This window comes from Mytilus galloprovincialis, chromosome 2 (genome assembly GCF_965363235.1).
Source record: "Mytilus galloprovincialis chromosome 2, xbMytGall1.hap1.1, whole genome shotgun sequence".
Classification (NCBI taxonomy): Eukaryota; Metazoa; Mollusca; class Bivalvia; order Mytilida; family Mytilidae; genus Mytilus; species Mytilus galloprovincialis.
Window position 1 is genome coordinate 110,026,315 of NC_134839.1, and position 17,034 is coordinate 110,043,348.

Sequence of the window (17,034 nt, forward strand, 5' to 3'; positions counted from 1 at the left end):
ACACTTTCAGTGAAAACAATTTGATATGAAGACAATCATATGAAGACAATCTTTTGTTCTAGGTTGTTTTTTTTTTTTGTTTTTTTGAAATTTAAAACATGAGGCATTTGCCTCATTTGCCTCAATGTAGTTACGGCCCTGACAACCACAACCTTGAACTAAATGTCGCCAAATAAAGTAATGTACACTGGCCAACTGAAAAAAAAATAAACACGAAAAAATATTCAGAAAAAAGCAAATTGAGATACCAAAATTGTATATCGTTAATCGTTATATGCATACAGATTTTTTTGTTCCCTCTTACCTCTTTGTCATAATGAAGTTTAGCTGCTAAAAGTGAAACAAAGCCCTTCTTTGCAGTTAGTACATCATTATGTTCATTAGCTGGATGGTACACTCGCATTATTTCTCCATGTGGTGTTATGTCGAAAGAAAACCTAGTGGAATGAAAAATACAGCTCACGAAATTTCCAAATGAATGTGTTATGTTTTAAATTGCAATACATTAAAACCGTTTTGTTTGGTTTTTTTTTTTTAGTTTGTCAGACAATTTCGAAGATATTAATTAATGTCGGGCATGCCGGGGCACGGGAATCAAATGAGCCTAGTAATTTTAATGTTGAGGGCTTTCAAAGCTTTTCTTTAATATTGTCCTCAATTTGAAAAAAATAGCATCTTGATTAGTGGGAAAAGACGTAGATATAGTTAGTTTGCATCATTAACCATACATTTATTTACTTTTTTCTCACAACATACCTTATTTGAATGTTTTAAATTATCTGTTCAATTAATCATTTGAAACATATCATAATGTATTGAACCGCGCCACATTTGTTTACCTAGAACTTTTAATTCAGTGGTTATCGGTGGTTGCTGTCTGCCATATTTGGGTGCTTTTCTTCATTTCTTTTAGGTCATAAATCGTTGGTCGTGTTGTTACCTTTTAAAATGCACATTAGATATGGATTTTGTTCATTGTTAAAGGTCATATGTCGGTTTATATCGTTTTCATCCACGTCATTCATACACCTGCATACGGTGTATATATCTCCCAGTTGATACGATATTCCCGTGCTTGCATTTCCTATCACGGTTTTCTTGATAGAGGGTTGTTGCTCACAAGGAAGCTATTAAATCAAGAGTTCCAAATGGTGAAGTTGAAATCATCTCTTCGTAAATTTTGCGGACGCCATTACGAGTTGGTTGACCGTTATGGAATAACCGTTTCACAAATGATATCAGATATGTTCCTTACGTCGTAACTACAATCCCCTTCCCTTTCATAAGTGTGATCTACCGGATTTGTTATTTCAAAAGCAACACGACGGGTGCCACATGTGGAGCAGGATCTGCTTTCCCTTCCAGAGCACCTGAGATCACCCCTAGTTTTTGGTGGGGTTCGTGTTGTTTATTCTTTAGTTTTCTATGTTGTGTCGTGTGTACTATTGTTTGTCTGTTTATTCTTTTCATATTTAGCCATGGCGTTGTCAGTTTATTTTCGATTCATGAGTTTGACTGTCCCTCTGGTATCTTTCGTCCGGGACTCCCTCCTTTAAGAACTATACTTATCTCATTGACAATCGCATCTCCTTATTTCTAAACTGTCATTACATATCGATAGAAAAAAAAACTTTGTTATTAAGCGTTTTGCTATGTTTAAGATTCCAATGTTTGCTGCATACCGTGATGAAAAAAAATTGCCGAAAATGATGTAAATATTGATTCCAATGACCGTAAGTCTATTTCTTTGGGATTTATAATCATATGCGTCTAATATACGCGACAAACATTTCATATTTACATACATAAGAATGGAAACCGTTTTTATCACCATCTCCCTGGGAAACTGAGATATGATAATGACTTACCAATTGGAAAAATCAAGGTCATCATTGCTACTACCTGCGAAAAAAAAGGTTTATTAATGATTAGTCAGTCTTTTACCTTTGTACTTGTACTTTTTCATTTATTTGTAAAAATTAAACAGATAGCTGGAAAATGAAAGTCACAAAAACGCATTTTACTACAATGTGAAACTAGGTCATTGGTTAATACGTATTATTCAAAGAATTTTGTCTAAATATTTAAAAAAAAAAAATTCAAGTCTGAGAAACAAGCCTTAGCATGCAAAATATATAATAATATATATGCATTGTAAAATATCGTGTATCTTTAAAGTCTCCATTCATTTGTACTCAAATTTGAAATTTAAAAAAAACATGAATAAATTCAATAGCCAATAGAATTAAAATGCGCCTTTAATTGTTACCCGACATAAATAAGAAAATTCCCATTACGTACATTTATACCATTGCAAAGGCGGAAAGATAATGAAGACAAGTGGTTGTTTTGACAAATAAAGACTTATACAAATGAAGATACATACTACTAGAGCAGGAATTACAAAAAAAAAGCAGATTCATTTCTTGATTCGGTTAGACAAGTAAATAGCTCTAACATTTATTACAAATCCACAAATGATAAAAGGTGAATACCAAATAGCAATAATACCGAATGCAGAATAAGTTATAATTCATAAAGTTGAAGAATAAAGATTGTTTTAAAATAGTAAAAGTGAATACTAATATCATAGCCGGTCTACGGACATACAAAAAAAACATTCAACAGACAACTATTTCCTAAGAATTTGGTCATCCCTTTGGGATATCTCACCTCTAAACCCGTTGGATCAATAATAAATAAGTAACAAATAGTTATCATAAGACTTAAATGAACAATTTAGCATTAGGGCTGTAATCTATTTGTGTGATAAATCTTTTTCAAGAACGTAATAAAACACTTACTGTTAAACTTTATCTTGTAAACTCGTGTATATCTGTCACTCTCAAAGTAAATTTATAGTTGTCTCATTGGCAATCATATCACATCTTCTTTCTTATATTATACATGTATCAGTCCATCAATTAAAATCTAACTGTCTAGTAAGGGGATGACCATTAGTTTAGTTTAAACATATTTATTTATAGTGGATTGGGAAACAAGTTTTGCAACTTATATATTAATCCCTTTCCACTTTGCGGGTGCGAGTGCTGCCTTGTAGCGGCATAAGCCTGCTCTTTTTCGAAATCTACAAGGGTGTCTTTAACGTGCAAGAGATATGGCTCTCTCTTAACACGGGTCAATGACCATTTACTTTTCTAGGGGTGGAGTTGTTATTATTAATAATAATTTTCATAACAGGTTGCTATAGATATAAGAAGATGTGGTATGAGTGCCAATGAGATAACTCTCCATCCAATGCTACATATTTATTTCGAGAAAATTAATCTCATATCTGTTTCATGCATTTTGAGTTGATGAATATTAATTTTTCAACTGTCTTGAAGGGGGGCAAGGGGGGTCCCAATAACAGCAAAACAACAAATTGATTTGGCTTATAACAGATAACAAGGAATTAAAATGGACAAAAACAGATAACAATAAATGAAATATTAAAATAAGTCAGTTCCTGGACTGATTGAAAGATTATGTCTCCATCATATGAAAATCAAGCACAATCCCTCCAGTTGCTGAATGTTTCAATAATTGTAACTCATAACAATACAGAAACAGGTCTGCAATAAGTGGTGCACAGTTAGTCCCCATTGGAATTCTGATAACTTGACGATATATGGAAACTCCATAGCAGACAAAAATGATATTTTGTAAAAACTTTTAGGGCAGTTATGGTATCAAAGCCGGTCCAATTGACATAGTTCTGTTATTACTAAAAAAATGACCTGAAATACTAAGTTTGAATATATATGTAAGACTCAGATCGACGTCCGGTCTCTAATCGACGTCTGTTCCTCAAATCGACGTCCAAATCTGACGTCACAATAAAATAACCTTCCAAATCGACGGCGCCTATTTAATCGACGTCCATTTTTGGTTTCTCTGATCGACTTCCGAATTTTAGCTTCTTTAATCAACATCCGTTTTGAACACAGTACAAAATTGACCAGAACCCACAGCAGCTGAAACCTTTAGAGCCTTAAACATATGTGTGACAAATAGAATCTATTTTAAAAAGTGTTGGGTTTTTTAAAGATTTATTACATACTAGACTAAATAATGCAAACAGGTTGTGTTATAATTTTTTTTATTTTAGAGATTACATAAAAATAAAGAGATGTGGTATGACATGAATAATATAAACAATTTAAATAAGAAAATTAACGGTCTTATTTATAAAAAAAATATCTGGAAAACAAATATGATAGACACAAACCATCGAAAACCACTGCATTACAGGCTCATAAAGATTATGTTAGGGTTAAACATGTGTGTGAGCACTTAACCTAGAACAGTTGTGTATTAGCACAACATAAAAACATAATGCCAATTTCTTGCGTACATGTTTTACTCCAGGTGTAAAACTCAAACAATTGTTGAAAAATATCTTACACAGTTCGAATTATAATACTAAAAAACAAAAATTGGCTGTACTTCCTTATTTTGTCTATTGTTGAAAATTGAATGATTCCCCTCTAGAAATCGTTAGGTTTTCTTTGTCGTTAAGTTCCTTTCTCCTTCACATACACTTACATGCATGTCATTTATTAACATGAATAGGAATGACAAACTACTATGGATTAACTTTTTATCAAGATAAACTTTAATATGCATGATATCTTTTTCGGGTTGAAAAAAACATTATATGGAAAGTATGTATAAATGTTTGAACCCTACAAAACATGTACATGTATAAGCGTAAACAATTGATATAAAAAAGAAGATGTGGTATGAATGCCAACGAGACAACTTTCCACAAGAGACCAAAATGACGTAAATTAACAACTATAGGTCACCGTACGGCCTTCAACAATGAACAAAGCCCATAACGCATAGTCAGCTATAAAAGGCCCCGAAATGACAATGTAAAACAATTTAAACGAGAAAACTAACAGCATTAGACTAGTTATGTCCAGTAATTTATTATTTATTGATATTGGACATCAATTTAAGACGACTACAATCGACTAAAATCAATCGGGAGTAGTTTTGGCAATACATGCCGTCACATTGGACGTAGATTAGAGTATCAAAATATTGGACGTCGATTTGAGAATGTTACGTCGATTTGGACGTCGATTTGAGAAACAGACGTCGATTTGAGGAACGGACGTCGATTAGAGGCCGGACGTCGATCTGAGTCTAACATATATATTCGCATTCTGATTTTTTTTTAAATGCACGTTCAATGCATGAGGTGTGTGTTTTTTTTTTTTCTTAATAAGACTATGACCACAAAGGTATATAGGGTAGGAAAATGAAAAGCACCAATTACAAGCATGCAATTTATCAAGTACTTTCAACTAATTTTGAAACTCCAAAAGTAATTTATTCCACAATTTTCAAAGACCTTATTTGAACAATTTATTATCAGTTTTTTTAGTGTACTGTAATATAGTCAGTGGATAAAGATATTTTATTACGTAATTACAAAGTCAAGAATGTTTCTAAAGTTCAAATGTTCGAATGTTCACAAACTGTCTTTAAAATTGAATTGTTCGAATGTTCAATATCTCACACGGGCACGTGATCGTATAGTTTCAATCCTGATGGAGTACGTTTGGATATTAAGCGCATATGTTCCAGCCTACCCACGAGGGGGGGGGGGGACCTTGGCGGAATCTCCGGTACCAATCTCTTGTACCAATCTGTCCTCCTTCCAAGTCCAAAGCTGGATCTTATATGGTCCAGTTGTCCATAAACATTGGCCCATAGCTAATGGCCGGTTACGTAGAAGTCTGGATGTTAAATAATTCTAGTATATTGTTAATTGTCAAACTATGCAATTAACCCCTGAAGGATACTAAAAAATTCCCGAGGCACATAAGTATAACGGGAATTGATTGTCTTCTTGCGCATGTGTAATACATGTACGTGTAGGCGTAGGAATTTTTGGCGCCAAAAAATTAGGTTGTAAAGTGACTGTTTTATATAGTTAATTCTAGCCTGTACTTCGTACTGTGAACATCGTATTTTGTGAGTGCCGTTCACCGTCACGCTATGGATGACTTAGAAAATAATGTGAAGCGTATCGTTAGTGAAGAAGTAAATAGATCACAGAATGAATTTTTATCTAAGTTGGACAGTTTATTTACTACTAAATTTCAAGTTTATGACCAACAACAAAAGGAACGTTCGGACGCACAGTTCAACCGTATTCACAATGACCTGTTATCAACAGACAGTTACAAATTTCAGAGGAAAAGTTGTGAAGATCAATTTAAGTTCAACCAGAAAGTGTCTGTCGCGTTGAAAGAAGCAGAAGCTGTTATCGAGCCAAAAGACCCATCCGCCGCGAGGGCTAAACAGAAGATATCTGAAGGTATTGAACTTTTAAATTATCGCCAAAAATTAGTAAAGATGGCAGACTCTTCAGAATGTGGATGGAAATTGGTTCAGGAGTATACCGCAAATCCTTTGGCGGACGATTCAGAAGATGACAGAAAGATATTTAGAGCACAAAACAGAGCGGAAAGGAAGATCAAAGCAGACAGAGTAAAGAGGAGATCCCGCGCTGAGCCTTATGTAAAACCAGCCAGTTCCAGTGGAAGCAGAGATAGACAGACAGTATCAAGGAAGCCTGGTGTTTGTTATAATTGTTACAAGCCTGGTCATTGGCAGAATGAGTGTCCTGAAAAGAAACAGACATATCAATGAGTGCATACATCAGTTTAAATTTAAGTTTGAAGATGGGTCAGTTGCCAAGCAACTATTTAATAAAGGAAATTATCTGTTTCGCTTTGATTTAAAAAGTGCTTATCATCACATAGAAATATTACCAGACCACAGAAAGTATTTAGGTTTTAGTTGGCAATTTGAAGGGACAACCAGATATTATGTATTTAATGTTCTTCCTTTTGGAATTGCTAGCGCTGGTCATATATTTACCAAACTTACAAAAGAAGTTGTTAAGTACTGGAGGAGTCAAGGTTTGAGAATCATAATGTACTTAGATGATGGTTTGGGCGGAGACAGTAATTTCGATTGCGCACACCGTGTTAGCACTTTTGTAAGAGAAAGTTTGACAGAGTTTGGTTTTTTAATAGCAGAAGAGAAATGTATATGGTTGCCTGTACAGAATATTACTTGGATAGGGTTATTTTGGGAAATGCAATTTGGAAAATTGAGTATTACCGAGGAGAGAGTCGAAAGACTTCTTTCGGTTATTGACAAAACATTGAAAAGTGTAGGTAAAGGCAAGCTTTTGTATAATGCTAGATTTGTGGCTGGTATTGTTGGACAGATAATATCAATGATGTCTGTAATGGGAAACGTTTGTAGACTTAGAACTCGAGAATTGTACAATTGTCTTATAATGAGAGCAAGTTGGAACTCGCTTGTAGTATTGAATTCTGTAGCTATTGAAGAGCTATATTTTTGGTTTGAGAACTTAAGAAAGTTCAATAGAAAGGGTTTAAATCTGCATGAGTCAGATTTTTGTGATTTTGTGGCGTATACTGACGCATCAGATGTCGGCTTTGGGGGATATGTAGTCCCAGCTGATACAGAGTCTGTCTGTGACTCTGATTGTATTATGAAAATGACTGATTGTGGTCTAGAAGTTCCTTATAACAGTTTGATAACTGTGACTAGTAACTGGTCGGTATCTGAAAGTGTTAAAAGCTCTACATGGAGAGAGCTTGAAGCAGTAAGTAGAGTAGTTAAAAGTTCTGTTACAATGCTGAAAAATCATACAGTTCAACTGAATACTGATAATAAAAACGTTACAAGCATAATTAAGAACGGTAGTAGAAAGTTAGATCTTCAAGAGATTGCTTGTGATTTAAATGAATTGTGCACAGAAAATAATATAAGTATTAAGACACAATGGGTTCCTCGGGAACAGAACACAATAGCTGATAATTTAAGTAGATATTCAGATTGTGATGATTGGGGAATTCATTTTGAGGTGTTTGACATGCTTGATGAGATTTGGGGAAAACATTCTATAGATAGATTTGCTACTGATTATAACAGTAAATGTTTTAGGTTTAATTCAAAATGTTGGTGCAAAGGTACTGAAGCTATTGACGCTTTCACGCAAAATTGGCAAGGAGAAAATAACTGGTTGGCGCCACCGCCAAATTTGATAGCCAAGGTCATTAGAAAAGTATGCAACGATAGCGCAGACAGTACTCTTGTTGTTCCATTTTGGAAATCAGCTCCATTCTGGGCATTATTACACAATTCGAATTGCACTTTTGTTGAGAGTAAAATGAGGCTTACAAATAAAAATTTAATTGTAAGAGGTAGAGGTAATAATGGTATTTTTGGAGTAAATCCTTTGAATTTTGCAATGATTGCTTTTAAAATCAGATTTTGATTGTAGTATTTCTTTTGCACAGGAATAAAGCAAGAACAGTTTGTACGTGACGCCGTGGTACATAGTGGAATTGATGAAACTCACCCTTTGTACAGTTCGGTTGCCAGCTTATCTACACATTTATTGGGATCAAGAAGTGACAGTACTGTGAAAAAATATTACTATGGTTTTTTAAAGTGGGAAAAATTTGTTAGTAAACATTGTTTAATTTCAATGCCTGCCTCGCCTATACATATTGCTTTATATTTGTCTAATTTGTTAGATTCCGGATCAACGTACAGTACGGTATCATCTGCTGTTTATTCAATTAAATGGGCACATGAAATGTGTGGTCAAATTGACCCTACAAATAACTCTTTTGTTGAAAGTTTAGTTGAATCAGCTAAAAGAACTGCTAAACCTGTTGTTAATAAGAAAGACCCAGTCACTACTGATATCTTAATTCGGTTATGTTCAATGTTTCATTTTTCTACAGATTTACTGGTAGTTAGGGATCTTTTGATGACTTTGTTAGGTTTCAGTGGTTTTTTACGTTTTAATGAGTTAAGTCAGCTTAGATGTAACGATTTTTTCGTAAAAGAAGAGCATTTAGTTATTAAGATTAGGCGAAGTAAGACTGATCAGTACAGATCAGGTGATGAAATTTTAATTTGTAAAGGTCATACTTTGGCTTGTCCTTATGCTATGTTTTTTAGATATGTCAGTTTAGCCGAATTAGTTTTGGATAGTGATATGTTTTTATTTCGACCTTTGTACAGAAGTAAGAAAAAATGTGCATTAATTAGTATTAACAAACCTATTAGTTACACTACTGCTAGGGAGTGTGTTATTAAGAGATTAAGACTAGTTGCACCTGAATTGAATCTTGGGTTGCATTCGCTTAGGTCTGGTGGTGCCACTATGGCGGCAAACTCAGGTGTCAATGAAAGGTGCTGGAAGCGCCATGGTAGGTGGAAAAGTGATTCAAGCAAAGACGGCTACGTAGCCGACTCTGTAGAAAGTAGGTTAGCCGTATCTAAAACTTTAGGCTTGTAGTATATTTATTTTCTTATTTTTCTATCTTTGTTGCTCTATGCAGTACTCGAGCTAGTCAACAACATAAGTTTGTGTTGTGTTTTTCTTTAAATAGTTTAGATGTATTAAGTGGAAAGAAGACTAAAAAATTCCCGAGGCACATAAGTATAACGGGAATTGATTGTCTTCTTGCGCATGTGTAATACATGTACGTGTAGGCGTAGGAATTTTTGGCGCCAAAAAATTAGGTTGTAAAGTGACTGTTTTATATAGTTAATTCTAGCCTGTACTTCGTACTGTGAACATCGTATTTTTAAGGGTTTTTTAAGGAAAAAAGATTTGCATAATTTTGAATTTGATAAATATATTGATTTTTATGTAGGTTGATTGGCTATACAAACGTAATCGTATTTAGACTTTTGTACCAAAAAGTTTCATAGCCCTTGAGTCCTAATGACTCGCTTTCTTTTCTATTTCGATATTTACAAACAAAATTATGTTTTTCTTTTTCTCATTTGATAAGTGAGGTCCAACACTTAGAGTTTCGTTGGCATGGACAAAAGGACACAGGTTTCCTAAAAGGGTTTTTCCTGGGCGGCCACGAAACATTCATTTATTCAGTTATTCTAATACATAAGGTCAACATTGATGAGTATATATTTTTGTTGAACAATGATGTTATTGTTTTCACATTGTATAGTGTATAATATGTTTATATTGATCATTTGTCTTATTAAATCGGCAGCTCACAATATGCAGTACTCGAGCTAGTCAACGTAGAAGTCTGGATGTTAAATAATTCTAGTATATTGTTAATTGTCAAACTATGCAATTAACCCCTGAAGGATACATGTTATTTCACAGTAGACATGGTCATTTATTGTCTGCAGGGTATATGTCTATAATATTTGAACAGATCGTTATTAAGTGTCCAAAGCGTACATGATTGTCATTGAATTGTTTAATTCCTTTTTAATAAATTTCCTAATTAATACTCCTTGATAATTAATGATATGAAACACAATTGTGTTACAGTACTAGGAAGTAGAATACATAGTAAAGTAGTGGAACAATGGCTTGAAGACGAACTAAATCTTTGTTTGTAATGAGTTATGTGCAGCTTCAGAACCCATGACATGGTTGGAACTATTATTGTACAATGTATTTGGTTCTGCTTTGAAAAGAATCACAGATCTGAATCTGTGTACTTTATTCTATGGTTGTAAGGACCTAAACCTTAATTGAGATCCTCATCAGATATCCCTGGCCATATGTTTTCCTTTTTGTCATATTAAGAATTGTTCGAATTTAATATGTACGTACTGGAAACAAGGAACAATATCCCAATACAAAAAAATTTACTACATGGATATAGGAAGATGTGGTATGAGTGCCAATGAAACAACTCTCCATCCAAGTAACAATTTATAAAAGTAAACCATTGTACATATAGGTCAAAATACAGCCTTCAACACGGAGCCTTGGCTCACACTGAATAGCAAGCTACATGTTCATAAAAAATGGATTTTATTACAAAGGATAATCATAAGATATACAGGAATTTTCCTGGACCTCACTGCTATTAATATGCTTATGTGATGATCTGTGATGGGTATATGTTTATGAAATCCTTCACCGAATACGGGACCACCATATTACTAGTGGTAGACCCCAATGTTCAAAAATCTTCAATTTCTACAGAATATTGGCTGTCAAAAAAAATGCTAACATTCCAATTTTCAAAAACAGTTAACAGCAAATACATTATCACAATAACAGATAACAAAAAATCTAATAGTCCAATAACAGCTAACAGCAAATATATTTTCAGAATAACAGATAACAAAGAATCAAATTGCCCCATAACAGCATAACAGTTAAACCCCTTGCCCCCCCCCCCCCCCTTCTGTCTTATTCAAGATGATTTATCACTTTTATCTCTCATCACTCAAAATATACTCCAGTAGCCCTTTTCACAAAAAATCTTAAGTGTAGATTAAATCCTACGATAAAAATATTCAGTTGAATTGTTAAAGGAATATTTTAGACTCACGATAAATTTTACACCTCCGAAAATGAAATGATCGTCCACTAACTTCATTTATAAGTAAAAAGCTAATTTGATATATTTTTTTTTTCGTTTATTGTTAACGCAAAATCTGCTATAAATATATATTTATCCTATCGATACTGAACTTACCAGTTGACTTGTGTTCACCTGGCTTGAAAGAGAATGTATAAATCTTCAAAAGAATTTCCTGAAACTCATGTCCATCTTGTATTGCTGTAAAACTGATCTGTAAGATATAGGAGAACATAGGTCTACAACAGATGTTATGTACTTTTGATTTTAGTTTAAAGCTTTCCATAATTTAAAAGTAATTGCTGTCTGATATAAAAGTAAAACAATAACAAAAACAAACAAGAATGTGTCCAAAGTACACGGATGCCCCACTCACACTATCATTTTCCATGTTCAATGGACCGTGAAATTGGGGTCAAAAGTTTAATTTGGCTTTAAAATTAGAAAGATCATATCATAAGGAACATGTGGACTAAGTTTCAAGTTGATTGGACTTCAACTTCATCAAAAACTACCTTGACCAAAAACTTTAACCTGAAGCGGGACAGACGGACGAACAGACAGACGGACGGACGAACGGACGCACAGACCAGAAAACATAATGCCCCTCTACTATCGTAGGTGGGCATAAAAACAATTGAATAATGGTAAAATTAAATGATGATTGATTGATGGTGTTTATTGCCACTTCAGCACTATTTACAATATCATGGCGGACAGATCTTATAGGGGAAGGACGACGGAAAACCCGTGTAATATCACCGACTTTCTGCTGAAACAAATCGATCTGAACAGACTTTATTTTCTTAAATATGCAAAAGGGTTGCGACACAAGTTAGAAAAACTTATGCAGTCTTCTCCCATGTTTCGGCTGGAAAATAAAAGAAATCAAATCGATCTTTTGAGTTAATCAAATTGCAACTAGTAGTTGTAGTTTTTGTAAGTTTTGATTAACTTCTCAAAGAATCCCCCCCCCCCCCCAAATAAAAAAATTACCAAAAAATGAAATTGACCTGAAGCACCTAAGTCAGTGATATCAAACTTAATTAAAAATGCTTGAACCAAAACATAAATGTTTACGATGTGAGGATTTTTCCCTTCGTTTTTCGATGATCATCTCTATAGATACTGAATGTACAGTGGATTGACATCATATATTTCAACAACTGGGCACGAGAGAGGGAACAGACGGTTGAAGTTAAAATAAGTAATACAACGACAAAGCGCCTCTCATTAATTACACAAAACTTGAAACGTGGAAAATAAGTTAAAGTTTTAAGATATGAATAAACTAGTGTACGTACCTTTGCATTTGTTTGAAAAGTATCTAGTTGTTTAATAACGGAATCCGAATTAAAATGATAGAGATATTCATAACCGCTTCGGAATTTTATAAAATTTCCAAAAGTCTGAGTAACAAATAAACAGAGGAAAATGGACCGAAAACGATCCATCGTCTCCTCTACAAATGTCTCTAAATGATTTGGTACGGTTCCGAGAAACGATTTGATTAAGTTTAAAATAAGAACCAGGAAGGTCACTTTTAAAGTAAATGAACCATTATAAATCTATGTACTGAACACAAACATTTAAATGTCTACACCATATATGCAACTAAACATTTTGTAGTTTGAATATTACCATTTTTAAATATTCAATATGTATTTGTGTCAGTTAGACATAAAAACGTATGTTACCTATACATCAACCGTTCAATTAAATCAACAATTTTATCATATACCTGTATGTATTGTTTATAGAAAAATATTTTTATATTAATATCGAATTATTATTTTTTAAGTGAGCAAATAATATATATTTTATACAGGCTACAAAATATATCTATCTTTTTCCTAAATTGAGCATTAAGAGGATTCGTTCTTCTGCGTGTTTTAAATTGCCATTATGACGGGAATATGTCGACATATACTTTTCTTTATATCGAAAATTGAGAAATTGAAGAGAAAAACAATCTCAATTTCACGTCGATTTTCATAAATCTTGCACTTTATTGTGGGACCTCGTGTAATCTTGAATGATAAATTTCATTGTGTAATGAATTTCAATTTTGAACAGAAGGACGCGAGATTGCTGTAAGCCAATCAAAATAATGTTATACAATGAAACATGCAATGTAATGATATATAAATGTCTTCGAACCGTATATCTAGCATATATATGTTCCTGCTTCGATCAAAACCTAAATGTATTATGTGTAAAAAAAAAATGTGAAACTAGCCATAAATCCGTCAATATCTCGATTGTACTCTATATGAACGTCTTTGGATTCTTATGTCTCGGCCATAAATTTCCCTAGTAAATACGGTATAGCAATGTCGTTTAAGATAACAATTCATAAATACACGCAGTTACAAGCCTTCAAATTGAAGTTTAACATATAATAAGTCCTATACATGTATGATAGGTCATTTTAAAACCTTATAAGTTGTGAGATGATTATTTGTGATTGTACAGTTACAAGGCTTCTTTACCTAAAATAAGTATTTAAAACCTATCTTTCTGTTTGTTCAGTTAATGTGAAATGGGAATCTAAATCAGTCAATTTTCTATAGCAACAATACGATAGTTGTTTCATTGGCAGCCATACCACATCTCCTTATTTATCTCCGTATGAATTATAAAAGTATACGTAGATTGAAAGGTCCAGGGGTGGGGAGTGCCTAAAAATACCTGCTATAGTCTAATTGTCTAGAAGATAGTCATTTTCCTCCATCATTTTCCAAATTTTTTTTTGCACTGATTTCGTTTTGCCCAAAGCACCTGTATAAAAAAAATTGATCAAACATATCTATGTTATTGATAAAGCAGTTTTATTAGGGAATTGGGCTATGAGGTTTTAATTCCATTTGATATGATTTTTTTTTTTTTGATAAGGCATGTCGACAAAATAGCGCTAAAATGGGTTCTAATGTCTGCGCTAAAATGTCCCCATGTAGTTTTGCATTTTTCGCTAAAATGTCCTGCGTCCGATGACATATAATAATGAATGTCTGCATTTCAATACGCCAACATTTTCGAAACGTTTGAAAAGTCAATACTGCGTACTAATCTGATTTCAATCATTCACGTGCATATATAGTGTTCATATCTATTAAAGCAAGTTCCATGTTTTTGTAAAATGTGTGAATAATTGGTAAAGAGTTTTTTTTTTTAAGTCACTGTTTTTGGACGAAAATGGATAAATGATGACTAAGTAATTTATGCTATAATATGCTATTAATAATGGATTATGGGGAAATTGGAAAGACCAGTGGGAAAGACTGCCAAGTTGTGAAGGAAAAAGTCTTACACACATAAAAAAAAAATCTGAAAAAGTGCTGCGCAGAACATTTATGTTATGAAAATAATACTGATATCAATGGAAACAATGTAAATATCTCTGGAGCTATCATGTTCTTTGATACAACCACCTCTTTAAATCCCAATCATTGAAATAACAAAAAAACATGCACAAAACACAGCTTTGACCCTGGTTTCAGGTGACAAATTCTGTTATTCTTATGCTTGCATCAGTTTAAACTTGTTTATTTTATCTTCCTGTTGAAGTCTGGTCATCTAATACGCAGTTGCATTATATTGAATATAAGAAGCATATTGGAGTGTGACGAATTTAATTTTACATCATAGCTTATTAATATTATAAGTACGGTAAAGATGGGGGAACTTATCTATGCAAAGGTAAGATCTGGAATTCATGTCTGATTATCTGTAGCTTAATGTTCAGTTCTTAAAAGCTATCGTTTTAAGTAGTTTGTACATTCCATATTTGACTGACTAAAGTCTATGGTGCCTAGGAATTTTCATGAATAAATGCGGTTAAACATAAGGCTATAAGATTTGTTATGGGAGTGGGTAGATATACCCCTAACTTAGCACTTTATGGAAATATGGGATGGAAACCATGTTTTGTTAAACAATGGTCTACCAAATTTAGGACATGGGCACGATTTAATAAGATGTTAAATTGTAGACTTAATAAGAATTTTTTTCATTGGAGTAATAATATCAGTTTTAATAAAAGTAAAAAATTGCGACTGTAGAGTGAATACAAAGTTTAAAGATCTTAATCAGTATTTTAATATTGAATGCATTTTAATCAAGTCTGTTACAAAAGATATTGAAAAAAACCTATTCGTTATGTACCAAAATAAATAACATTCATTTTGCTAGCTAATAAAAGCATTCAATTGCGTACTTACAGGTTATTTAAATAAAATTATTGTACAGAAAAATATTAAGTATTACTATACCGGGTTTATGTAGAAGTGCATATGCTAAATTTAGAGCAGGTGTTGGTCCGATTTCAACTGAAACTGGCAGATATGAAGGTATAGATGTAAATGAAAGGTTTTGTTTAATTGTAGAAAAAAACCGATTTGAATATAAGTGAAAAACAAATATATAATGGATCAGTATTCAAAACTGTTATAACTATAAATAAATAATACTTCCATGAACGAACGAATATAAAAGAGAAGAAAGGGGTTTCTGTGATTAATGTATATTACATTTTATCAAGACAGAACAAAGTGAATGGTTCTATTGAGATATTGGTGTTTCTGTGATCTTAGGTACATGCAAGGATAAACGTACATGTAGGCTTTCCCTTCTTCAAATAGCCTGGCATATTCCTTGAGCCATTTTAATAGGAACATGAAAAGATAAAACATCCTTAAATTCACCATTACATATTTTTTGCAAGAGTGCCAAGAAGTCAGGCTGAAATCATTCCTTCGAAAGATTAAATGACATCATAACTAGTTCAATTGACCGTTGTGAAATATCTTATTTTATAGATCATGACGGATATGTTTCAAATGTCATGTTCTATCGATTTAACTTACCACCGAGTTAATTAGTGCTTAAATTAGCAACATGTCGGATGCCACATGAACTTTTCTTAATTATACCTTTCAGAGCCCATGAGATAACCCTTCGGGTTTTCATTTGGAGTTCATGTTACTCAGTCTTTAGTTTGTCTCTGTTGTGTTATGTTTACTGTTGCTTTGATTTCAGTCGATTTACGTTTTTTGCCATAACACTATTGTTTTCGCCTTTTTAGTGTATTATCCCTTTGACATGTTTCGCCTCTCTTTCAAATTGTTTTTATTTGATTTATGCTAAGTTCAGTTCATCTCTGTCTCTATTTATTAATTTCAGAAGATTATTATTCAGTTGTTTTTAAGAGTTCTGTGCACACCAAGTAAGTGAACATCATGTATTTATAAACATAATGTTACAATATTAAATCAATATATGCTTTTATGCGCAGATGCATTTAGCAGAGGTTGTGTATAGCAAACTATGCTTAAGTTCTCTTTGACACATCCCCCTTTTCCATTCTAATTTTATGCTTGAGTCAAACTCATACGTCGAAAATTAACCGACAGGCGGAAGATTCCAAAGGGAGTATTAAAATAGATGAAATATCGACAAAATAAAAAAAAAAAAACGGAAAGACAACAAACACTTATACAATCAAGAAACAATTCGTGGTTATCTGTAACACAGATATTCTATAACGGGCAACCAAATCACCAAGTTCGGGAGGGAGAGGGTATCGCATAAAAACTGGCAG

General features: G+C 33.2%; 2 protein-coding genes across 2 annotated transcripts in view; one reads left to right on the forward strand and one right to left on the reverse strand.

Annotated features, from left to right (window-relative positions):
- Window positions 1–12,874, reverse strand: part of LOC143062609 (uncharacterized) — a 35,564-nt gene extending 22,690 nt beyond the window's left edge. Inside the window, exons 1-4 of the mRNA XM_076234274.1 lie at window positions 12,740–12,874; window positions 11,553–11,649; window positions 1,869–1,902; window positions 305–437 (exon numbers count right to left, since the gene is read on the reverse strand). Of these exons, the coding sequence (XP_076090389.1) occupies window positions 305–403 (99 nt within the window). The 5' untranslated portion in view covers window positions 404–437; window positions 1,869–1,902; window positions 11,553–11,649; window positions 12,740–12,874. The remainder of the gene's footprint in view (window positions 1–304; window positions 438–1,868; window positions 1,903–11,552; window positions 11,650–12,739) is intronic.
- A 2,188-nt stretch (window positions 12,875–15,062) lies between these two features.
- The window catches only part of LOC143065356 (uncharacterized), a 158,966-nt gene continuing 156,994 nt past the window's right edge, over window positions 15,063–17,034 (forward strand). The window contains exons 1-2 of the mRNA XM_076238887.1: window positions 15,063–15,134; window positions 16,617–16,659. Coding sequence (XP_076095002.1) covers window positions 15,111–15,134; window positions 16,617–16,659 — 67 coding nt within the window. The 5' untranslated portion in view covers window positions 15,063–15,110. The remainder of the gene's footprint in view (window positions 15,135–16,616; window positions 16,660–17,034) is intronic.